At 42.3% G+C, this 26,061-nt stretch overlaps 1 protein-coding gene across 2 annotated transcripts in view; it reads left to right on the top strand.

Moving 5' to 3' along the window:
• The window catches only part of LOC121585973 (ras and Rab interactor 2), a 73,439-nt gene extending 60,296 nt beyond the window's left edge, over nucleotides 1-13,143 (top strand). For both annotated transcript variants that reach the window (XM_045221844.1, XM_045221836.1), the window contains 4 exons: nucleotides 5,615-5,923; nucleotides 10,967-11,098; nucleotides 11,433-11,596; nucleotides 11,696-13,143. In XM_045221844.1, coding sequence (XP_045077779.1) covers nucleotides 5,615-5,923; nucleotides 10,967-11,098; nucleotides 11,433-11,596; nucleotides 11,696-12,151 — 1,061 coding nt within the window. In that variant the 3' untranslated portion in view covers nucleotides 12,152-13,143. The remainder of the gene's footprint in view (nucleotides 1-5,614; nucleotides 5,924-10,966; nucleotides 11,099-11,432; nucleotides 11,597-11,695) is intronic.
• Nucleotides 13,144-26,061: the final 12,918 nt, after the last annotated feature.

Raw genomic sequence — 26,061 nt, 5'->3', positions numbered from 1 at the left:
ATATATTTTTGTACCTTGATTTTGACAGGGAAGTCCTGTATCAAATCTACACCAATATATACACGAAAAGCAAAACATAATCATAGAAAACAAACACATTCTTCACTAAAAAGGTCCTCAGACTTTTGAATTGCCGTAGAGGCACCAATTCATCCAATTTTAGAGAGCCTTGGAGATTATTCCACAAGTAAGGTGCAAAAACACTAAAAGCAGATTTATGTAACTCAGTGGAGATGGAAGGGATCTCCAGAGTTAGCCATCCCCGATACCGGGTCTGGTATCTCATACATCTCTGTAAGCAACAATGAAGTAAGGTACGGCGAAAGTTCATGCAGAAGGGCTTTATAAACAAGAAGAGTGCAATGCATCGATCTACGAGACTTCAAAGAGGGCCAGCCTACTTTTTGATACAGAATGCAGTGATGTGTACTGAACCAATTTACAGTTCTTTGTAACACTGGCATGTCAAACACCTGCCTAGGGGAGGGCTTAAAAATAGGCCAAGGTATTCATGTGTGGGCATTATTGGGGTTGGAAACTGGCTCAAATTGTAAACAGTGAAAACAAAGCCTTTTTCGGCTAGAGGATAATTCTGTGAACTAGCTAACATGAACTAACCTGTTCCCACTGGTCCTTTGGAAAGCGTTGGCAGGGGAAGAAGACAGAATATTGTGAAGCAGTAACACACATGGGAGGCATCTTTGATCCATGCACAACCATTCTCCTGTTTGCCAGGAACAATCATCAGAGTGATGTCACTCTTTAAGACAAAGACAGTAAATCATTCTGGTTTCTTAAATATTCTTGATTGACAACTAATCTAAGAATTTCATAGGCTACATCACAATTACTTTTTCTGCAGTGTTTGATATCGGAGTTGTTTCGCAATGTATTTGTAGCAGCAGAAAGTGTTTTCAGTTTAGCTGAATGAATTGTCTCTCCAGATGTGCTTCAGTGGCTGTTTGCCATGTAGGCACCCTCTCCCATGTGACCATTACTTCTCTTCGCTCTCCTCTTTCTATCCCTCTCTCCATCTCTCCCACTCCTCCAATCACAGATAAAACCTTTATTGCGAGCCCCTAAATCTCTCTCCCTCTTTTTCTCTCCCTCTCTTACTGTGTTGACAACAGTCGCATATGTCTCTGGGTGTGTGAGGAAAGAGCATGGAGAGAGGAGAATGGGGACCCTTGTCTCTTTAACCAACATAGCAGTTTTTTTCCTTCTATTGCCTTCATTTCTATGCTCAGTGCCAAGTTGAGCAATATAATGTTTTGAAGCTCTGTTTGTGAGGAGTTTGCGGAAGGGAGACGTTATTGCCCAATTCCAAATGGAATGTTTGCACTGTGTGTGTTTGCTGCTCTTTGACGCACATTGAGGCTATATGTCACTGGTGGCACGATCAGTGTGGGATGTGTGAATGGATTCACTTCTCCTCTCCAGCTCTGTCTGCCTGTTTGTCTACTTGCCTGTACATAACAGTACATAACTCAGGTCCACGTGGAAGCTCTGCAGGGAGGATGTTTTGAGTGAGATTAGGGGCGAGGGAGGATGTTTTTGTGGGAGGATGTTTATTGGAAGTGGAAGGGCCCTCTTAGATAGTACAAACTGCATGTTTGCATACGTTTGTGTGGTTGGAAAGTAGCCCCCCCATAAATAAGTGTGTGACCTTGGCTGGTGATAACTCATTCCTAAGTGGGCTTGCGCCTCTGTGTCTCTATCTGTCCGCTCTGTCACACCATACCACACCACTCATCACTTACTTACTGTAGGTGTAACCGGTGTGAAATGGCTAGCTATTTAGCAGTGCGCGCTAGTAGCGTTTCAATTGGTGACGTCACTCGCTCTGAGACCTTGAAGTAGTTGTTTCCCTCTCCTTGCCCCAACCTGGGCTTTTGTGGAGCAATAGTTCATTATGCTTCGAGGGTGACTATTGTCGATGTGTGCAGAGGGTCCCTGGTTCAAGCCCAGGTTGGGGCAAGGAGAGGGACAGAAGCAATACTGTTTACATAGGGTCAACACACATTGACCTCCCAACTTCTCTAAAGACTAGTGATGGGGGAAAAATCTATACAGTTACATATCGGGATATAACTTTCTGACAATATATCGTATAGTTTTGACAATATTGCAATATTATTTTAAAGCTAGTTGGCTGTACCAGAACTCCAGTATTTTTCCTTCATACCTTGTTCTCCATCTTCTTTTTAAATAGGGAGCCGATTCATTTTCAGCACTTTTTTCCCCATGACCGATCAAAACTTGTTTTCTCATGGCTCTCTCTTGTCCCTGCAGCAGACATATGGTGAGCAATATGTTTGGAACATCGAAATCACAGTATCGAATCGCAATACATATGGTATCGGCACCTAAGTATTGTGATTGTATCGTGATAATATTGTATTGTGATGTCCCTGGCAATTCCCAGCACTACTAAAGCATTTACACATCTAGCATGTGCTATAGCCTATAAGCCATACAGTGAGGGAAAAAAGTATTTGATCCCCTGCTGATTTTGTACGTTTGCCCACTGACAAAGACATGATCAGTCTATAATTTTTATGGTAGGTTTATTTGAACAGTGAGAGACAGAATAACAACAAAAAAATCCAGAAAAACGCATGTCAAAAATGTTATAAATTGATTGCATTTTAATGAGGGAAATAAGTATTTGACCCCTCTGCAACATTTTACATTTACATTTTAGTAGACGCTCTTATCCAGAGCGACTGTATGCGAGTGCATACATTTTTTATTTATTTTTTTCATACTGGCCCCCCATGGGAATCGAACCCACAACCCTGGCATTGCAAACACCATGCTCTACCAACTGAGCTACATCCCTGCCGGCCATTCCCTCCCCTACCCTGGACCAATTGTGCGCCGCCCCATGGGTCTCCCGGTCGCGGCCGGCTACGACAGAGCCTGGATTCGAACCAGGATCTCTAGTGGCACAGCTAGCACTGCGATGCAGTGCCTTAGACCACTGCGCCACATGACTTAGTACTTTGTGATTGCCAACAAGGGTTTTGCCACCGAGGTCAGACGTTTCTTGTAGTTGGCCACCAGGTTTGCACACATCTCAGGAGGGATTTTGTCCCACTCCTCTTTGCAGATCTTCTCCAAGTCATTAAGGTTTTGAGCCTGACGTTTGGCAACTCGAACCTTCAGCTCCCTCCACAGATTTTTTACTGGATTAAGGTCTGGAGACTGGCTAGGCCACTCCAGGACCTTAATGTGCTTCTTCTTGAGCCACTCCTTTGTTGCCTTGGCCGTCTGTTTTGGGTCATTGTCATGCTGGAATACCCATCCACGACCCATTTTCAATGACCTGGCTGAGGGAAGGAGGTTCTCACCTAAGATTTGACGGTACATGGCCCCGTCCATCGTCCCTTTGATGCGGTGAAGTTGTCCTGTCCCCTTAGCAGAAAAACACCCCCAAAGCATAATGTTTCCACCTCCATGTTTGACGGTGGGGATGGTGTTCTTGGCGTCATAGGCAGCATTCCTCCTCCTCCAAACACGGCGAGTTGAGTTGATGCCAAAGAGCTCGATTTTGGTCTCATCTGACCACAACACTTTCACCCAGTTCTCCTCTGAATCATTCAGATGTTCATTGGCAAACTTCAGACGGGCCTGTATATGTGCTTTCTTGAGCAGGGGGACCTTGTGGGCGCTGCAAGATTTCAGTCCAATTGTTTTCTTGGTGACTATAATAATAATAATATAATATGCCATTTAGCAGACGCTTTTATCCAAAGCGACTTACAGTCATGCGTGCATACATTTTTTTTTTTGTGTAAGGGTGGTCCCGGGGATCGAACCCACTACCTTGGCGTTACAAGCGCTGTGCTCTACCAGCTGAGCTACAGAGGACCACTATGGTCCCAGCTAACTTGAGATCATTGACAAGATCCTCCTGTGTAGTTCTGGGATGATTCCTCACCATTCTCATGATCATTGCAACTCCACGAGGTGAGATCTTGCATGGAGCCCCAGGCCGAGGGAGATTGACAGTTATTTTGTGTTTCTTCCATTTGCGAATAATCGCACCAACTGTTGTCACCTTCTCACCAAGCTGCTTGGCGATGGTCTTGTAGCCCATTCCAGCCTTGTGTAGGTCTACAATCTTGTCCCTGACATCCTTGGAGAGCTCTTTGATCTTGGCCATGGTGGAGAGTTTGGAATCTGATTGATTGATTGCTTCTGTGGACAGGTGTCTTTTATACAGGTAACAAACTGAGATTAGGAGCACTCCCTTTAAGAGTGTGCTCCTAATCTCAGCTTGTTACCTGTATAAAAGACACCTGGGAGCCAGAAATCTTTCTGATTGAGAGGGGGTCAAATCCTTCTTTCCCTCATTAAAATGCAAATCAATTTATAACATTTTTGACATGCGTGTTTCTGGATTTTGTTGTTGTTATTCTGTCTCTCACTGTTCAAATAAAACGACCATTAAAATTAAAGACTGATCATTTCTTTGTCAGTGGGCAAACGTACAAAATCAGAAGGGGATCAAATACTTTTTTCCCTCACTTAGGCCGGTTTAACAACTGCATTAGTAGGCCTACAATACAGGATTACATGCTAACACTCCATGGTTACATGTTATTACATTCCACAGTCCTAATGACAAGAGTTATGAGCAGTACCAGTATGTAAGGAAGTACGGTAGCTGGAGGCTACCGTACTTTCCAGCGGAAATGGAGAAACAAGGCCACGGGGGATTAAGTTTGCGTGCGTGCGTGTGTACATATGTGCTCCCGCTGGGAAACACATGCGCTGAGCCCTACTGCAGGCCTGAGGTCTTGAAATGCTGGCACTGCATTCCAGGGCTTTTAACCACTTTAACAGAACTATATGGTACCAGGCTTGCTCTACCTCTGTCCCTTCCCTGTCTTTTCCGTGCAGAGACGGAGAGAGGCTGACTTCATAAAAGATGACAGGGTGCTATCCAAGTTGATGTGTGTGCTTTGAAATCTGATTGATTGCCAGTGAAGTGTCACAAGTCTGGTTTAACCAGTTGGTTAGTTATACTGCTTACTGGAAAATAATTTTGATAATGATACAGTGATGTAACACCTACAAGGAAATGTGTTGCTTATCTTGACTTACGGAACAAGGAAGAAAGACTTGTTGATACACACATTCTGAGACTGAGTCGTAACTTGGGACTAGAGACTCACCCCTGACAAAATCTGCCACAGGGGAAAGGAAAGAAAGAAAAGTGGGTGTTGAAAATTCAGTGTTGGAGGAAGCTGTGGCTCAGTCTGCAGATCTTCTGTATAATCCTGCTGAGTTTGCCCCATTCAACTGCACAGTCAGTACTATCTCTCTCTGTGGGGCTTATTCAGCTCTGTGGTTTGGACTCCCTCTCTGCATTAATCCTGTGTGTATTATGATACCATGGCTCCTATTAGCCAGTCTCTTTGTGTAAACTTGTAAAAGCTGAGGTCTACATAATGTCTTGATGACATGATATGGATTGAATCCCACTCCTACTGCTACCAGGAATCTAGTAAGACTTCAGCAATTCATTCATCATACAGATGGATGGTGCCTTTTCAGTATTTGCTGTTAAAATAATAGTATCTTTCTCCCGCTCTCCCCCATACAGACTATGTCCTAGAGAAGGCCATGCATAAGATAGTCCTGAAGCCCCTGAAAGGTGTGGTGGGGGCGGCCCTCCAGGAGTTCCAGGTCCGCAGCGGGGTGTGGCAGGAGCTCAAGGAGAACCTCTCATTGGCCAAGGCCCGGCAGCCCCAGGAAATGGGCGTGGCCATCGCCTTCCCTCCAGATCCAGTTGCCATAGAGAAAATCCGGCACAAGTTCCACACCATGTGTAAACTCTATTCACCTGAGAAGAAGGTGACCATGCTGCTGCGCGTGTGTAAACTCATCTATACCATCATGGAGGACAAATCAGGTACATAGTAACACACGTACAGTGCCTTCGGAAAGTATTCAGACCCCTTGACTTTTTCCACATTTTGTTAAGTTACAGCCTTATTCTAAAATTAATTACATTGTTTTTTTCTACACACAATACCCCATAATGACAAAGCAAAAACAGGATTTTAGAAATGTTTGCTAATGTATATACAGTACCAGTCAAAGGTTTGGACACACCTACTCATTGTAGAATAATAGTGAAGATATCAAAACTATGAAATAACACACATGGAATCATGTAGTAACCAAAAAAGTGTTAAAAAATCAAAATATATTTTATATTTGAGATTCTTCAAAGTAGCCACCCTTTGCCTTGATGACAGCTTTGCACACTGTTGGCATTCTCTCAACCAGCTTCATGAGGTAGTCACCTGGAATGCATTTCAATTAACAGCTGTGCCTTGTTAAAAGTTAATATGTGGAATTTCTTTCCATAATGCGTTTGAGCCAATCAGTTGTGTTGTGACAAGGTAGGGGTGGTATATATATTTGGTAAAATACCAAGTCCATATTATGGCAAGAACAGCTCAAATAAGCAAAGAGAAATTACAGTCCATCATTACTTTAAGACATGGTCAGTCAATCTGGAAAATTTCAAGAACTTTGAAAGTTTCTTCAAATGCAGTCGCAAAAAACATCAAGCGCTATGATGAAACCGGATCTCATGAGGACCGCCACAGGAAAGGAAGACCCAGAGTTACCTCTGCTGCAGAGGATAAGTTCATTAGAGTTAACTGCACCTCAGATTGCAGCCCAAATAAATGCTTCACAGAGTTCAAGTAACAGACACATCTCAACATCAACTGTTCAGAGGACTGTGTGAATCAGGCCTTCATAGTCGAATTGCTGCAAAGAAACCACTAATAAAGCACACCAATAATAATAAGAAGAGACTTGCTTAGGCCAAGAAACACGAGCAATGGACATTAGACCGGTGGAAATCTGTCCTTTTGGTCTGATGAGTCCAAATTGGAGATGTTTGGTTCCAACCACCGTGTCTTTGTGAGACGCAGAGTAGGTGAATGGATGATCTCCACATGTGTGGTTCCCACCTTGAAGCATGGAGGAGGAGGTGTGATGGTGTGGCGGTGCTTTGCTGGTGACACTGTCGTGATTTGTTTAGAATTCAAGGCACACTTAAATAGCATGTCTACCACAGCATTCTGCAGCGATACGCCATCCCATCTGGTTTGCGCTTAGTGGGACTATCATTTGTTTTTCAACAGGACAATGACCAAAACACACCTCCAAGCTGTGTAAGGGCTATTTGACCAAGGAGAGTGATGGAGTGCTGCATCAGATGACTTGGCCTCCACAATCACCCGACCTCAACCCAACTGAGATGGTTTGGGATGAGTTGGACGACAGAGTGAAGGAAAAGCTTTCAACAAGTGCTCAGCATATGTGGGAACTCCTTCAAGACTGTTGGAAAAGCATTCCTCATGAAGCTGGTTGAGAGAATGCCAAGAGTGTGCAAAGCTGTCATTAAGGCAAAGTGTGGCTATTTGAAGAATCTCAAATATAACATATATTTTGATTTGTTTAACACTTATTTGGTTACTACATGATTCCATATGTGTTATTTCATAGTTTTGATGTCTTCACTATTATTCTACAATGTAAAAAATAGTTAAAATAAAGAAAAACCCTTTTAATGACTAGGTGTGTCCAAAACATTTGACTGGTACTCTATATATACAGTTGAAGTCGGAAGTTTACATACACCTTAGACAAATACATTTAAACTCAGTTTTTCACAATTCCTGACATTTAATCTTAGTAAACATTGCCTGTCTTAGGTCAGTTAGGATCACCACTTTATTTTAAGAATGTGAAATGTCAGAATAATAGTAGAGAGAATTATTTATTTCAGCTTTTATTTATTTCATAACATTCCCAGTGGGTCAGAAGTTTACATACACTCAATTAGATTTTGGTAGCATTGCCTTTAAATTGTTTAACTTGGGTGAAATGTTTCGGGTAGCCTTCCACAAGCTTGTAGGCCTCCTTGCTCGCACACGCTTTTTCAGTTCTGCCCACAAATGTTCTATAGGATTGAGGTCAGGGCTTTGTGATGGCCACTCCAATACCTTCACTTTGTTGTCCTTAAGCCATTTTGCCACAACTTTGGAAGAATGCTTGGGGTCATTGTCCATTTGGAAGACCCATTTGCGACCAAGCTTTAACTTCCTGACTGATGTCTTGTGATGTTGCTTCAATATAGCCACATAATTTTCCTTCCTCATGATGCCATCTATTTTGTGAAGTGCACCAGTCCCTCCTGCAGCAAAACATCCCCACAGCATGATGCTGCCACCCCCATGCTTCACAGTTGGGATGGTGTTCTTCGGCTTGCAAGCCTTACCCTTTTTCCTCCAAACATAACAATGTTTGCACTTTTCGCACCAAAGACGTTCATCTCTAGGAGACAGAACGCGTCTCCTTCCTGAGCGGTATGATGGCTACGTGGTCCCATGGTGTTTATACTTGCGTACTATTGTTTGTACAGATGAACGTGGTACCTTCAGGCGTTTGGAAATTGCTCCCAATGATGAACTAGACTTGTGGAGGTCTACAATATTTTTTTCTGATGTCTTGGCTGATTTCTTTTGATTTTCCCATGATGTCAAGCAAAGAGGCACTGAGTTTGAAGGTAGGCCTTGAAATACATCCACAGGTACACCTCCAATTGACTCAAAATATGTAAAATAGCCTATCAGAAGCTTCTAAAGCCATGACATCATTTTCTGGAATGTTCCAAGCTGTTTAAAGGCACAGTTAACCTAGTGTATGCAAACTTCTGACCCACTGGAATTGTGATACAGTGAATTATAAGTGAAATAATCTGTCTGTAAACAATTGCTGGAAAAATTACTTGTGTCATGCACAAAGTAGATGTCCTAACCGACTTGCCAAAACTTTTAATGACTCAAACCTAAGTACAGGTAAAAGTCAGTAAATTAGAATATTTTGAAAAACTTGATTTATTTCAGTAATTGCATTCAAAAGGTGTAACTTGTACATTATATTTATTCATTGCACACAGACTGATGCATTCAAATGTTTATTTCATTTAATTTTGATGATTTGAAGTGGCAACAAATGAAAATCCAAAATTCCGTGTGTCACAAAATTAGAATATTACTTAAGGCTAATACAAAAAAGGGATTTTTAGAAATGTTGGCCAACTGAAAAGTATGAAAATGAAAAATATGAGCATGTACAATACTCAATACTTGGTTGGAGCTCCTTTTGCCTCAATTACTGCATTAATGCGGCGTGGCATGGAGTCGATGAGTTTCTGGCACTGCTCAGGTGTTATGAGAGCCCAGGTTGCTCTGATAGTGGCCTTCAACTCTTCTGCGTTGTTGGGTCTGGCATTCTGCATCTTCCTTTTCACAATACCCCACAGATTTTCTATGGGGCTAAGGTCAGGGGAGTTGGCTGGCCAATTTAGAACAGAAATACCATGGTCCGTAAACCAGGCACGGGTAGATTTTGCGCTGTGTGCAGGCGCCAAGTCCTGTTGGAACCTGAAATCTCCATCTCCATAGAGCAGGTCAGCAGCAGGAAGCATGAAGTGCTCTAAAACTTGCTGGTAGACGGCTGCGTTGACCCTGGATCTCAGGAAACAGAGTGGACCGACACCAGCAGATGACATGGCACCCCCAAACCATCACTGATGGTGGAAACTTTACACTAGACTTCAGGCAACGTGGATCCTGTGCCTCTCCTGTCTTCCTCCAGACTCTGGGACCTCGATTTCCAAAGGAAATGCAAAATTTGCTTTCGTCAGAAAACATGACTTTAGACCACTCAGCAGCAGTCCAGCTCTTTTTTTCCCTTAGCCCAGGTGAGACGCTTTTCGCGCTGTTTCTTGGTCAACAGTGGCTTGACACGAGGTATGCGGCAGTTGAAACCCATGTCTTTCAAGCGTCTCTTGGTGGTGGATCTTGAAGCCCTGACTCCAGCAGCTGTCCACTCCTTGTGAATCTCCCCCACATTTTTGAATGGGTTTTTTTTTCACAATCTTGACTAGGGCGCGGTGATCCCTATCGCTTGTACACTTTTTCTGACCACAGTTTTTCCTTCCCTTTGCCTCTCTATTAATGTGTTTGGACACAGAGCTCTGAGAACAGCCAGCCTCTTCTGCAATAACCTTTTGTGTCTTTCCCTCCTTGTGCAATGTGTCGATGGTCGCCTTTTGGACAGCTGTCAAATCTGAAGTCTTCCCCATGTTTGTGTAGGCTTCAGAACTGGACTGAGAGACCATTTAAAGCCCTTTGCAGGTGTTTTGAGTTAATCAGCTGATTAGTTTGTGGCACCAGGTGTCTTCAAAATGTAACCCTTACACAATATTCTAATTTTGTGACACACGGAATTTTGGATTTTCATTTGTTGCCACTTCAAATCATCAAAATTAAATGAAATAAACATTTGAATGCATCAGTCTGTGTGCAATGAATAAATATAATGTACAAGTTACACCTTTTGAATGCAATTACTGAAATAAATCAAGTTTTTCAAAATATTCTAATTTACTGACTTTTACCTGTATATGTAAACTTCCGACTTCAACTGTATATGTGTGTGATGGGATGTATAGACATTTTGGACATTATGTGGATAGAATGTTTAGCATATCTGTAGAATACATAGGATAGAATAGTATATATACAGCAATTGTTGAATAGAATGGCATTGACTAGAATACGGTATGATGGTATGAAATGAGTAAAACAGTATGTAAACATTATTAAAGTGACCAGTGTTCCATGTCTATGTACATAAAGTAGCATCCTCTGTGCAGGGTTGAGTTATCGGGTGGTAGCCGGCAAGTGACAGTGACTAAGTTCAGGGCAGGGAACTGGGTGGAGGCCGGCTAGTGATGGCTATTTAATAGTCTGATGGCCTTGAGATAGAAGTTGTTTTTCTTTCTCTCGGTCCCAGCTTTGATGCACCTGTACTGACCTCGCCTTCTGGATGATAGCTAATATCAATGCTGTGTGTGTCTCAGGTCATCTGTATGGGGCAGATGACTTCCTGCCCATGTTGACCTATGTGTTGGCCCAGTGTGACATGCCTCAACTAGACAACGAGATCCTCTACATGATGGAGCTGCTGGACCCCTCTCTGCTCCATGGAGAAGGTACAGCACACCCCTATCTGCTTTACATGTATTTCCTTCCTTCCTTCCTAACTAGGGGATGTAGCTCAGTTGGTAGAGCATGGCGTTTGCAACGCCAGGGTTGTGGGTTCGATAAAATAATGTATGCACTAACTGTAAGTCGCTCTGGATAAGAGCGTCTGCTAAATGACTAAATGACTAATGACTAAACTTTCCCTTCAACCATTTTATTGTCAATCGTAATGTTCAAATAAACTAAACTAAATCTTGATTGTCAGTGTTATTGACCGCTGTTGTAGCAGTGTCATGCTGCAGAGATGTTTGACCCTCCTCTCTCTCTCCTGTCTTGTTCCAGGTGGGTACTACCTGACCAGTGCATACGGAGCCATGTCCCTCATCAGGAACTTCCAAGAGGAGCAAGCAGCTTGTGTACTCAGCTCTGAAACACGCAACACACTCCACCAGTGGCACCGTCGCCGCACCACGCAGCGCACTGTGCCCTCCGTCGATGACTTCCAGGTAACACACACACACACACACACACACACACTGGATGCATAACTAAGTCCCTGAATAAATGCATCTGCTAAACAACAGTATCTTTTTAATTTTCCTCAGAACTACCTGCGAGTAGCGCTCCAGAAGCTGGACAGCGGCTGCACGGCCAAAACCCTGCAGGTGCAGCCCTATGCCACCACTGAGGAAATCTGCCAGATCTGCGCCTGCAAGTTTAAAGTTCCCGACCCTGAGAATTACACCCTAATCCTGCTCACTGAGGGCTCATGCCAGCAACTAGCCCCCGACACACACCCCCAGAAGATCAAAGCTGAGCTCCACAGTCGACCCCAGGCCACACCTTTTCACTTCGTCTTCTGTCGTGTGGCTAACCTCAATGACCTGCCCGTGACCTCGTTTGATCCCCAGTCCAACTTCACACTTACCACAGAATCTGAGCCCAACTTTAATGGTGTGGCCTTGACCCCTTCTGACCCCCAGCCCAATCTCAACCTGGGTCCCAGTCTCAGCCTCAGTCTACCCCCCAACCAGCACAATGGCAACTCCATATCTATCTGAGACTACAGGGCTGGAGAGTTGAAACCCCCCATCTGGACAACCGTCATTCTTACTGTACCCCAACAAAACTTGGCGAACTGTGTTTAACTGGACTGAACTGGGCCTAACTGGGTTAAGCTGAGTCATGCTGAGCTCAGCCAAAAAAAACTTCCCCTTTTGGTGATTCTTCTTTCTTGCAGGGAATCCTCTAAGTGTAAAGCTTTGTCTGAGTACAGGAGGAAAGGAGAGAAAGAGGGAAGGAAATGTGACAGATGGGGTTATTTTGCAGCTCTATTTGTAAACTTTTGGGACATGGCACACGAGGAGCACACGTGAGGGCAAACGCAACTCGAAAAAAAGATGGATAAAGGTTTTGAAATAGTCTTGTTACAGACACAGACAGTCAGTCTGTGGTCATATTCCAAAAGTGTCTGAATGTGCAGATTCAGGGTCAGTTTTTGGTTTGTTACTCCTAGTGGTGAAGCATAGGATAAGTAAAGGGAAAACCCTATCCACAGATCTGATATCAGTTAACATTTATCTGCATTGGTTCCCGTCTAGTGATGTACTTGTTCAGTCCATTAACTTTTTCTTCAGACTGAAAATGTGCCTCTTCAGGCAGAAAAGAGCCTACCAGTCTTTATAGCAAATATACAGCAATTATTTTATCTGGGTGATACTTCTATTATGAATTACTTGTTGCAGTTGCTGGTAAACTGCATTGTGTGTTTTTATGGAATTAATGTTGTATCATTGCTTTTCTTTGTTAAAGTAAAATGTTAGGAGCAGGCATGTCTGCCAGTGATGAAATGATGAACTTAATGTTTTTTTGATTATCCAGGAGATATGATATAATACTGTACTTCCCTCTTTAGTTAATCGAGGTCATCACTGCCGTGTGTGATCATAAGATATGTGATTGACTGGCTTGGTGTACGGTACCACCATCAAATCTCCGACAAGGTCATGAAATATTGTACTACTGAAATAATATTAAAAGTTGCCTTGTGAAATTTTGTGTGTCGATTCTCAAGCTGGTCTGAGATTCTGCACACACACAAACACACACAAACTTGTGTGTGTTTAGGCTCTTGACTGGTAAGATTTAAAGCGTTGAGTATGAGAGGATGCAGATTTGTGAGGATGCAGATTTAAAAGATGGAAAGAGAAGGGAAAGGAATGAGAAGAGAAGTAGAACTGAATCATTAATAAAATACAGTGGCTTGCGAAAGTATTCACCCCCCTTGGCATTTTTTCTATTTTGTTGCCTTACAACCTGGAATTAAAATAGATTTTTTGGGGGTTTGTATCATTTGATTTACACAACATGCCTACCACTTTGAAGATGCTAAATATTTTTTGGGGTGAAACGAACAAGAAATAAGACAGAAAAACAGGAAACTTGAGCGTGCATAACTATTCAGCCCCCCAAAGTCAATACTTTGTAGAGCCACCTTTTGCAGCAATTACAGCTGCAAGTCTCTTGGGGTAAGCTTGGCACATCTAGCCACTGGGATTTTTGCCCATTCTTCAAGCCAAAACTGCTCCAGCTCCTTCAAGTTGGATGGGTTCCGCTGGTGTACAGCAATCTTTAAGTCATACCACAGATTCTCATTTGGATTGAGGTCTGGGCTTTGACTAGGCCATTCCAATACATTTAAATGTTTCCCCTTAAACCACTCGAGTGTTGCTTTAGCAGTATGCTTAGGGTCATTGTCCTGCTGGAAGGTGAACCTCCATCTCAGTCTCAAATCTCTGAAAGACTGAAACAGGTTTCCCTCAAGAATTTCCCTGTATTTAGCACTATCCATCATTACTTCAATTCTGACCAGTTTCCCAGTCCCTGCAGATGAAAAATATGCCCACAGCATGATGCTGCCACCACCATGCTTCACTGTGGGGATGGTGTTCTCAGGGTGATGAGATGTGTTGGGTTTGCGCCAGACATAGCGTTTTCCATGATTGCCAAAAAGCTCCATTTTAGTCTCATCTGACCAGAGTACCTTCTTCCATATGTTTGGGGAGTCTCCCACATGCCTTTTGGCGAACACCAAACGTGTTTGCTTATCTGTTTCTTTAAGCAATGGCTTTTTTCTGGCCACTCTTCCGTAAAGCCCAGCTCTGTGGAGTGTATGGCTTAAAGTGGTGCTGATCTCCGCTGTGGAGCTTTGCAGCTCCTTCAGGGTTATCTGTGGTCTCTTTGTTGCCTCTAATTAATGCCCTCCTTGCCTGGTCCCTGGTCTGTGAGTTTTGGTGGGCGGCCCTCTCTTGGCAGGTTTGTTGTGGTGCCATATTCTTTAAAAAAAAAAAAATGGATTTAATGGTGCTCTGTGAAAGTTTCTGATATTTTTTTATAACCCAGCCCTGATCTGTACTTCTCCACAACTTTGTCCCTGACCTGTTTGGAGAGCTCCTTGGTCTTCATGGTGCCGCTTGCTTGGTGGTGCCCCTTGCTTAGTGGTGTTGCAGATTCTGGGCTATTTCAGAACAGGTGTATATATACTGAGATCATGTGACAGATCATGTGACACTTAGATTGCAAACAGGTGGACTTTATTTAACTAATTATGTGACTTCTGAAGGTAATTGGTTGCACCAGATCTTATTTAGGGGCTTCATAGCAAAGGGGGTGAATATATATGCACGCACCACTTTTCCGTTATTTATTTTTTTGAATTTTTTGAAACAAGTTATTTTTTTCATTTCACTTCACCAATTTGGACTATTTTGTGTATGTCCATTACATGAAATCCAAATAAAAATCCATTTAAATGACAGGTTGTAATGCAACAACATAGGAAAAACGCCAAGGGGGATGAATACTTTTGCAAGGCACTAAGGCTGTAATGTTCTTTAACTTAACACAAATAATGTTAACAAATGATATTCTATTGAATCAGTACTTTAATGTTTATATTATGAAATGTAAACTTGGGCATTGCTGGTGCTGTAGAGGGAAATGTGATTGAGAGAAAAGGTTGTGAGTAGCCAGAGCATGGTTGTTAGAAACACTATGTAGCTTATAATGTTAGTTCAAATATATTGAACTATATATTAAACTATTATAGGTGTTATCCTTTTTTTGATAGACTTGTACTCTAATACAATTGCTACTCTAACAAGATAGTTTAAATGATACAAATGTTAGTATTTATGTATCTGTGCTGGGATTTTTCACAGATGGCTTTTTCCATGTCTGTCATATTGCAGTTGTCCCAGATCAACAAGACATGTCCTTATGTTCCTATGCTGTCTGTGCATCATTGAATTATATTATTTTGCACTCAATACATTTTGGTCATGACTATTACCATCGGTCCGTTTGTGTGTGTGTGTGTGTGTGTGTGTGTGTGTGTGTGTGTGTGTGTGTGTGTGTGTGTGTGTAAACAGTACACCCTCACGCATTGGAGACATACAGTCTGTTGTGTGTGTGAACTGTAATTTCTACTCCTACAAGTTTCCAGTAGGACTCTGATTCAACAGAAATGTGTTGTTTTAATTCTGGCTTGGTCCTTTAGGGTCAGCATCAGTTTCGAGCCAATATGCTCTGATCCATTCCATTTCAAACTATTAGAATTTGAAAAAAGTAATTTAGATGCATAAAGTAAACAGCATAGTGGGTCAATTTCCGCAACAACTAAGAGTGTTGATGTGTGAGGCTCAACCTCTCTGCTATTTTGGTGCCTGGCTACCACGCTGTGAACAGCTTGAAGTGAACAGCTTGAAGAAAACTCGTGCGCATGCGCATAAACTGTGTGTCGCTGTGTGAGCGCGAAGTGTTGCATCTTACTCATATCTAGCTCCAGTGTTGTCGTGGCAACATCATTTCGCTGAGTCTACCTTTTAAGTGATGATTTTCCCATTCTTTAATTGAAATGAATGACCTCAACCAAATGTATCCCCAGAGTTGTGATCTGATCATAGAGATAGAGGATTCTAGTGGCCAAAAGCCCGTTTTCGCATGGGCTGCACCATCGAGGACTTTCACCATTTTGAAGTAGTTAACTGGGTGGGACTTCATATATAGGTTAAGGAAGGATCACATAGTTCCATCCAGGTCACCAGGAAGGATCAGCCAATGAATTATACTTGTGAACAAACATTCCAGGTGGCAGTAAATCACCAACCTTTGCTTTTATACCTGTTCAAACGACACTAGGTGGCAGTGTGCACCCTTTCAGTTTGTTTGCCAACTCAGAAGTAGTAGAATAAGAAAATGGACTACTTCAAAATGGTGATGGACTCAATGGCGCCACAGATAGAACAAGGAGTCAGATGTTTCACCGGATGTATAAATCTGAAGCATCCAGTTGGAATTTCCACATCCCATCAAATATGGTGAGGAGAAGAAGCCCAGTGGCCAGCAGAGGGAGAGTATGGTGCGAGATGGAACTAGGCCGACATTCTGCTGATTTTTAAATCCGATTCAAAAGTTGGCGTGAGATGGCGTGCGAGCAAGATTAATCATCATTGCACAAGCAAACGAGTCGAGAGAGAACATGTGGTCGAGCGAGCAGAGGACAGGTCCCGCGAGCCGGCATACGCGTCAACACACTCCCTCATCTGATTGGTCGAGTAGGCGGGCCTTATGACTGAGTTTGTGGTAACTAGTGACAACCAGTTGCGAGAGCAAAATTAATTTTGACGATCAAACTGGAAAATTGGTGTGAGAGGGAGTGGACATCGGTGTGGGGACGCCGTGTATTTTTGAGAGTGCAGTAATTTCTGAGTCTTGACATGTACTAAGTATGTCTTCAGGGGAACTGTGTGCCAGCAATGCAGTTTTGCTCGCTCAAAGTCACACTCGCAAGCTCAAGTTTAATTTGCGTGCACCACGCTGGCCTGCGCTTGCGGGACCCGTCCTCTGCTCGCTCGACCACATTTGTTCTCTCTCCACTGAAGTGTTTGCTAGTGCAATGATGTTTCCTCTTGCTCGCATGCGCCATCTCGTGCCAGTTTGACTTTTGAATCGAATTTGACTCCATAAAATAGGCAAGGTTTATGACATTGTGGCTGTGGTAACTAGTGACGAATGACGACCCTCCTGCTCTCTCTCGGTCTCCTTGCTTGCAAATCGCTGTTTGCACCAGTGGAGGCTCCTCAGGGGAGGACCATCCTCAGTGAATTTCAGAAGAAAAAAAAAGTGAAACAATAAAATTATACTTTTTAGATAAAACTATACAAAATATATTAAAATGTCACCAAATAATAGATTAAAACACTGTTTTGCAATAAAAGGTCTACAGTAGCCTCAGCAGCACGCTGTAGTGTAGCACCATGATGTAATCGGAAGACAGCTAGCTTCTGTCCCCCTCTGGGTACATTAACTTCAATACAAAACCTAGGAGGCTCATGGTTCTCACTCCCTTCCATAGACTTACACAGTATTTATAACAACTTCCGAAGGACGTCCTCCAACCTCTCAGAACTTTAGTAGCAAGAACTGACATGTTGTCCACCCAATCAAAGGATCAGACAATTCATCTAGTACTGAAAGCATAAGCTACAGCTAGCTAGCACTGCATTGCATATAATGTGGTGAGTAGCTGACTCAGAGAGAAAGACAATAGTTGAACAGTTTTGAACAAATTAATTTCTTCCAAAATTATGGAGAAGCGAGAGAGTGCTAGCTATACTTCGTTGTGTGTGTGTATATATATATATATATATATATATATATATATTTATATATATATATACATACAGTGGGGAGAACAAGTATTTGATACACTGCCGATTTTGCAGGTTTTCCTACTTACAAAGCATGTAGAGGTCTGTAATTTTTATCATATTTACACTTCAACTGTTAGAGACAGAATCTAAAAAATCAAAAATCCAGAAAATCACATTGTATGATTTTTAAGTAATTAATTTGCATTTTATTGCATGACATCAGTATTTGATCACCTACCAACCAGTAAGAATTCCGGCTCTCACAGACCTGTTAGTTTTTCTTTAAAAAGCCCTCCTGTTCTCCACTCATTACCTGTATTAACTGCACCTGTTTGAACTCGTTACCTGTATAAAAGACACCTGTCCACACACTCAATCAAACAGACTCCAACCTCTCCACAATGGCGAAGACCAGAGAGCTGTGTAAGGACATCAGGGATAAAATTGTAGACCTGCACAAGGCTGGGATGGGCTACAGGACAATAGGCAAGCAGCTTGGTGAGAAGGCAACAACTGTTGGCGCAATTATTAGCAAATGGAAGAAGTTCAAGATGACGGTCAATCACCCTCGGTCTGGGGCTACATACAAGATCTCAACTCGTGGGGCATCAATGATCATGAGGAAGGTGAGGGATCAGCCCAGAACTACACGGCAGGACCTGGTCAATGACCTGAAGAGAGCTGGGACCACAGTCTCAAAGAAAACCATTAGTAACACACTACGCCGTCATGGATTAAAATCCTGCAGCGCACGCAAGGTCCCCCTGCTCAAGCCAGCGCATGTCCAGGCCCGTCTGAAGTTTGCCAATGACCATCTGGATGATCCAGAGGAGGAATGGGAGAAGGTCATGTGGTCTGATGAGAAAAATAGAGCTTTGTGGTCTAAAATCCACAAGGATGAGTACAACCCCAAAAATATCATCCCAACCGTGAAGCATGGAGTTGGAAACATCATTCGTTGGGGATGCTTTTCTGCAAAGGGGACAGGACGACTGCACCATATTGAGGGGAGGATGGATGGGGCCATGTATCGTGAGATCTTGGCCAACAACCTCCTTCCCTCAGTAAGAGCATTGAAGATGGGTCGTGGCTGGGTCTTCCAGTATGACAATGACCCGAAACACACAGCCAGGGCAACTAAGGAGTGGCTCCGTAAGAAGCATCTCAAGGTCCAGGAGTGGCATAGCCAGTCTCCAGACCTGAACCCAATAGAATATCTTTGGAGGGAGCTGAAAGTCCGCATTGCCCAGCGACAGCCCCGAAACCTGAAGGATCTGGAGAAGGTCTGTATGGAGGAGTGGGCCAAAATCCCTGCTGCAGTGTGTGCAAACCTGGTCAAGACCTACAGGAAACGTATGATCTCTGTAATTGCAAACAAAGGTTTCTGTACCAAATATTAAGTTCTGCTTTTCTGATGTATCAAATACTTATGTCATGCAATAAAATGCAAATTAATTACTTAAAAATCATACAATGTGATTTTCTGGATTTTTGTTTTAGATTCCGTATCTCACAGTTGAAGTGTACCTATGATAAAAATTACAGACCTCTACATGCTTTGTAAGTAGGAAAACCTGCAAAATCGGCAGTGTATCAAATACCTGTTCTCCACACTGTATGTATATATATATATATATATATATATATATATATATATATCAGTTGAAATCGGAAGTTTACATACGCCTTAGCCAAATACATTTAAACTCAGTTTTTCACAATTCCTGACATTTAATCTGAGTACAAATTCCCTGTTTTAGGTCAGTTAGGATCACCACTTTATTTTAAGAATGTGAAATGTCAGAATAATAGTAGAGAGAATGATTTATTTCAGCTTTTATTTCTTTCATCACAGTTCCAGTGGGTCAGAAGTTTACATACACTCCATTTGTATTTGGCAGCATTGCCTTTAAATTGTTTAACTTGGGTCAAACGTTTTAGGTAGCCTTCCACAAGCTTCCCACAATAAGTTGGGTGAATTTTGGCCCATTCCTCCTGACAGAGCTGGTGTGACTGAGTCAGGTTTGTAGGCCTCCTTGCTCGCACACGCTTTTTCAGTTCTGCCCACAAATGTTCTATAGGATTGAGGTCAGGGCTTTGTGATGGCCACTCAAATACCTTGACTTTGTTGTCCTTAAGCCATTTTGCCACAACTTTGGATGTATGCTTGGGGTCATTGTCCATTTGGAAGACCCATTTGCGACCAAGCTTTAACTTCCTGACTGATGTCTTGAGATGTTGCTTCAATATATCCACATAATTTCCTTCCTCATGATGCCATCTATTTTGTGAAGTGCACCAGTCCCTCCTGCAGCAAAGCACCCCCACAGCATGATGCTGCCACCCCCGTGCTTCACGGTTGGGATGGTGTTCTTCGGCTTGCAAGGCTTACCCTTTTTCCTCCAAACATAACGATGGTCATTATGGCCAAACAGTTCTATTTTTGTTTCATCAGACCAGAAGACATTTCTCCAAAAAGTACAATCTTTGGCCCCATGTGCAGTTGCAAACCGTGGTCTGGTTTTGGAGCAGTGGCTTCTTTCTTGCTGAGCGGCCTTTCAGGTTATGTCGATATAGGACTCGTTTTACTGTGGATATAGATACTTTTGTACCCGTTTTCTCCAGCATCTTCACAAGGTTCCTCGCTGTTGTTCTGGGATTCATTTGCACCAAAGTACGTTCATTTCTAGGAGACAGAACGCGTCTCCTTCCTGAGCGGTATGACGGCTGCGTAGTCCCGTGGTGTTTATACTTGCGTACTATTGTTTGTACAGATGAACGTGGTCCCTTCAGGCGTTTGGAAATTGCTCCCAAGGATGAACCAGACTTGTGGAGGTCTACAATATTTTTTCTAAGGTCTTGGCTGATTTCTTTTGATTTTCCCATGATGTCAAGCAAAGAGGAACTGAGTTTGAAGGTAGGCCTTGAAATACATCCACCGGTACACCTCCAATTGACTCAAATGATGTCAATTAGCCTATCAGAAGCTTCTAAAGCCATGACATCATTTTCTGAATTTTCCAAGCTGTTTAAAGGCACAGTCAACTTAGTGTATGTAAACTTTTGACCTACTTGAATTGTGATACAGTGAATTCTAAGTGAAATAATCTGTCTGTAAACAATTGTTGGAAAAATTACTTGTGTCATGCACAAAGTAGATGTCCTAACCGACTTGCCAAAACTATAGTTTGTTAACAAGAAATTTGTGGAGTGGTTGAAAAAAGATTTTTAATGACTCCAACCTAAGTGTATGTAAACTTCCAACTTCAACTGTGTGTGTGTGTATATGTGTGTGCCTATATATATATATATATACACAGTGGGGGAAAAAAGTATTTGGTCAGCCACCAATTGTGCAAGTTCTCCCACTTAAAAAGATGAGAGAGGCCTGTAATTTTCATCATAGGTACACGTCAACTATGACAGACAAAATTAGAAAAAACAATCCAGAAAATCACATTGTAGGATTTTTTATGAATTTATTTGCAAATTATGGTGGAAAATAAGTATTTGGTCAATAACAAAAGTTTCTCAATACTTTGTTATATACACTTTGTTGGCAATGACACAGGTCAAAAGTTTTCTGTAAGTCTTCACAAGGTTTTCACACACTGTTGCTGGTATTTTGGCCTATTCCTCCATGCAGATCTCCTCTAGAGCAGTGATGTTTTGGGGCTGTCGCTGGGTAACACGGACTTTCAACTCCCTCCAAAGATTTTCTATGGGGTTGAGATCTGGAGACTGGCTAGGCCACTCCAGGACCTTGAAATGCTTCTTACGAAGCCACTCCTTCGTTGCCCGGGCGGTGTGTTTGGGATTATTGTCATGCTGAAAGACCCAGCCACGTTTCATCTTCAATGGCCTTGCTGATGGAAGGAGGTTTTCACTCAAAATCTCACGATACATGGCCCCATTCATTCTTTCCTTTACACGGATCAGTCGTCCTGGTCCCTTTGCAGAAAAACAGCCCCAAAGCATTATGTTTCCACCCCCATGCGTCACAGTAGGTATGGTGTTGTTTGGATGCAACTCAGCATTATTTGTCCTCCAAACACGACGAGTTGAGTTTTTACCAAAAAGTTTTATTTTGGTTTCATCTGACCATATGACATTCTCCCAATCCTCTTCTGGATCATCCAAATGCACTCTAGCAAACTTCAGATGGGCCTGGACATGTACTGGCTTAAGCAGGGGGACACGTCTGGCACTGCAGGATTTGAGTCCCTGGCGGCGTAGTGTGTTACTGATGGTAGGCTTTGTTACTTTGGTCCCAGCTCTCTGCAGGTCATTCACTAGGTCCCCCCCGTGTGGTTCTGGGATTTTTGCTCACCGTTCTTGTGATCATTTTGACCCCACAGGGTGAGATCTTGCGTGGAGCCCCAGATCAAGGGAGATTATCATTGGTCTTGTATGTATTCCATTTCCTAATAATTGCTCCCACAGTTGATTTCTTCAAACCAAGCTGCTTACCTATTGCAGATTCAATCTTCCCAGCCTGGTGCAGGTCTACAATTTTGTTTCTGGTGTCCTTTGACAGCTCTTTGGTCTTGGCCATAGTGGAGTTTGGAGTGTGACTGTTTGAGGTTGTGGACAGGTGTTTTTTATACTGATAACAAGTTCAAACAGGTGCCATTAATACAGGTAACGAGTGGTGGACAGAGGAGCCTCTTAAAGAAGAAGTTACAGGTCTGTGAGAGCCAGAAATCTTGCTTGTTTGTAGGTGACCAAATACTTATTTTCTACCATAATTTGCAAATAAATTCATAAAAAATCCTACAATGTGATTTTCTGGATTTTTCTTTCTCAATTTGTCTGTCATAGTTGACGTGTACCTATGATGAAAATTACAGGCCTCTCTCATCTTTTTAAGTGGGAGAACTTGCACAATTGGTGGCTGACTAAATAATTTTCCCCCCCACTGTGTGTATATACATATATATATATATACATACATACATACACACACTACCAGTCAAAAGTTTGGACACACCTACTCATTCAAGGGTTTTTCTTTATTATTACTATTTTCTACATTGTAGAATAATAGTGAAGACATCAAAACTATGAAATAACACATATGGAATTATGTAGTAACCAAAAAAGTGTTAAACAAATCAAAATTTATTTTATATTTGAGATTCTTCAAATAGCCACCCTTTGCCTTGATGACAGCTTTGCACACTCTTGGCATTCTCTCAACCAGCTTCATGAGGTAGTCACCTGGAATGCATTTCAATTAACAGGTGTGCCTTCTTAAAAGTTAATTCGTGGAATTTCTTTCCTCCTTAATGCATTTGAGCCAATCAGTTGTGCTGTGACAAGGTAGGGCGGGTACACAGAAGATAGCCCTATTTGGTAAAAGACCAAGTCTATATTATAGCAAGAACAGCTCAAATAAGCAAAGAGAAACGACAGTCCATCATTACTTTTAGAAATGAAGGTCAGTCAATACTGAAAATGTCAAGAACTTTGAAAGTTTATTCAAGTACAGTTGCAAAAACCATCAAGCGCTATGATGAAACTGGCTCTCATGAGGACCGCCACAGGAATGGAAGACCCATAGTTACCTCTGCTGCAGAGGATAAGTTCATTAGAGTTACCAGCCTCAGAAATTGCAGCCCAAATAAATGCTTCACAGAGTTCAAGTAACAGACACATCGCAACATCAACTGTTCAGAGGGGACTATGTGAATCAGGCCTTCATGGTTGAATTGCTGCAAAGAAACCACTACTAAAGGACACCAATAATAAGAAGAGACCTGCTTGGGCCAAGAAACACGAACAATAGACATTAGACCGGTGGTAATTTGTCCTTTGGTCTGGAGTCCAAATTTGAGATTTTTGGTTCTAACCGCCGTGTCTTTGTGAGACGCAGTGTGGGTTAACGGATGATCTCTGCATGTGTATTTCCCACCGTAAAGCATGGAGTAGGAGGTGTTATGTTGTGGGGGTGCTTTGCTGGTGACACTGTCTGTGATTTATTTTGAATTTAAGGCACACTTAACCAGCATGGCTACCACAGCATTCTGCAGCGATATGTCATCCCATCTGGTTTGGTCTTAGTGGGACTATCATTTGTTTTTCAACAGGAGAATGACCCAACACACCTCCAGGCGGTGTAAGGGCTATTTTACCAAGAAGGAGAGTGATGGAGTGCTGCATCAGATGACCTGGCCTCCACAATCACCCGATCTCAAACAAATTGAGATGGTTTGGGATGAGTCAGACCGCAGAGTGAAGGAAAAGCAGCCAACAAGTGCTCAGCATATGTGAGAACTCCTTCAAGACTGTTGGAAAAGCATTCCAGGTGAAGCTGGTTGAGAGAATTCTAAGAGTGTGCAAAGCTGTCATCAAGGCAAAGGGTGGCTATTTGAAGAATCTCATGATTCCATTTGTGTTCGGCCCCGTGTAGCTCGGTTGGTAGAGCATGGCGCTTGCAACGCCAGGGTTGTGGGTTCGTTTCCCACGGGGGGCCAGTATGAAAATGTATGCACTCACTAACTGTAAGTCGCTCTGGATAAGAGCGTCTGCTAAATGACTACAATGTAATGTAAATGTGTTATTTCATAGTTTTGATGTCTTCACTATTATTCTACAATGTAGAAAATAGTAAAAATAAAGAAAAACCCTTGAATGAGTAGGTGTGTCCAACCTTTTGACTGGTACTGTATATATATATATATATATATATATATATATATATATATATATATATATATACTTTCACGTTCACTTACTAAGCTAGCAAATGGAGCTAGCTAGTTTAGCCTACTCCAACACCCGGTTCAGAGAGGGATGCTATGTTAGCTAGCTGGCTATGGCTATCCAACACTGGAAAGCTTCCATGTCAAAGTAAACTTTTTTTTAAAATTAATTTATTGCCACCGGGGCCCGCCTGTGTAACTGCAAAACTGCTTTCTGTACACTACTGCATGATTGTAGTGGGTTTACTAACGCATTAGTTCTAGTAGCTATGTTGACTATGATGTTAATATGGTGAAAACTATGTAAGCTGTGTGTAGCGGTTATCTGTTATGGTATGAACGTTTGGCTTGGAAAGGTTTTTTCACCTGGTCACAGGCAGCTGTTGTGTTGTGCACTGAAGTCCACAAGCGAAGGGAAAAGGTGAGAGGAGGAGAGAGCGTAGATGCGAGAAGGAATTATATATATATATATATATATACAACAAGCAAAGTGAAACAGGCGGTTTATATGTGGCTGCTAGTTCTGTGTTTGCGTGTGATCAGGGGTGTATTCATTCCACCGATTCTGTTAACGTTTTTTAAACAGAAGCAAACGAAAAGCAACTGGGATAAACAGACCTGAATTTGTCCAATAGAAACTCTCGTTTGCAACTGTTGGACTAATGATTACAACCTAGATCAGCTAGATGCAGGTAAGAGTGTGCAAGGTGGTAATGAATGTGTCATTGTCTGTCACCTTGATTACTCTAATTTCTCTCGACCTGTGCACCTACGTAGGCTAGGTTGTAGCAACAAGACATGCCACCAGAGGTCTCTTCACAGTCCCCAAGTCAAGAACAGACTATGGGAGGCGCACAGTACTACATAGAGCCATGACTACATGGAACTCTATTCCACATCAAGTAACTCATTCCAGCAGTAAAATTAGATTTAAAAAACTGATAAAAATACACCTTATGGAACAGCGGGGACTGTGAAGCAACACAAACATAGACACATGCATACAAACACACGATAACATATGCACTATACACACATGTACACATGGATTTTGTGTTATAGATATGTGGTAGTAGAGTAGAGGCCTGAGGGCACACACTTAATATGTTGTGAAATCTGTTATGAATGTATTGAAATGTTTTTAAAATGTATAACTGCCTTAATTTTGCTGGACCTCAGGAAGAGTAGCTGATGCCTTGGCGGCAGCTAATGGGGATCCATAATAAATACAAATACAAATGGGTATAGGGAAAATTAGAGTATCATGTAGTAGCCTAAACCTATCGATGTTACATTGAGCTGGGTGAATCGAATATGAATGACAGTCATCCAAAATGCTGTAATAGAAATAAGGCCATGCTCTTAATTGTTTTGGGGGGGGAGGTTAACGTCCTCCCTCTTAAATGGCACCAACTGCCACTGGTTTGAACATCTACAAATATTTTTGTCATGGTAGGGCGCTAAAGTACTGCCCAAACTCTAAACGTGCAAAATCTACACGTGTAGGTGTAAAAATGCAATTATTGCTCACAAATATTAACTTACAAGTTTGCA

The sequence above is a fragment of the Coregonus clupeaformis genome, chromosome 1 (genome assembly GCF_020615455.1).
Source record: "Coregonus clupeaformis isolate EN_2021a chromosome 1, ASM2061545v1, whole genome shotgun sequence".
Taxonomy (NCBI): Eukaryota; Metazoa; Chordata; class Actinopteri; order Salmoniformes; family Salmonidae; genus Coregonus; species Coregonus clupeaformis.
This window is presented reverse-complemented; position numbering and strand designations above follow the sequence as displayed.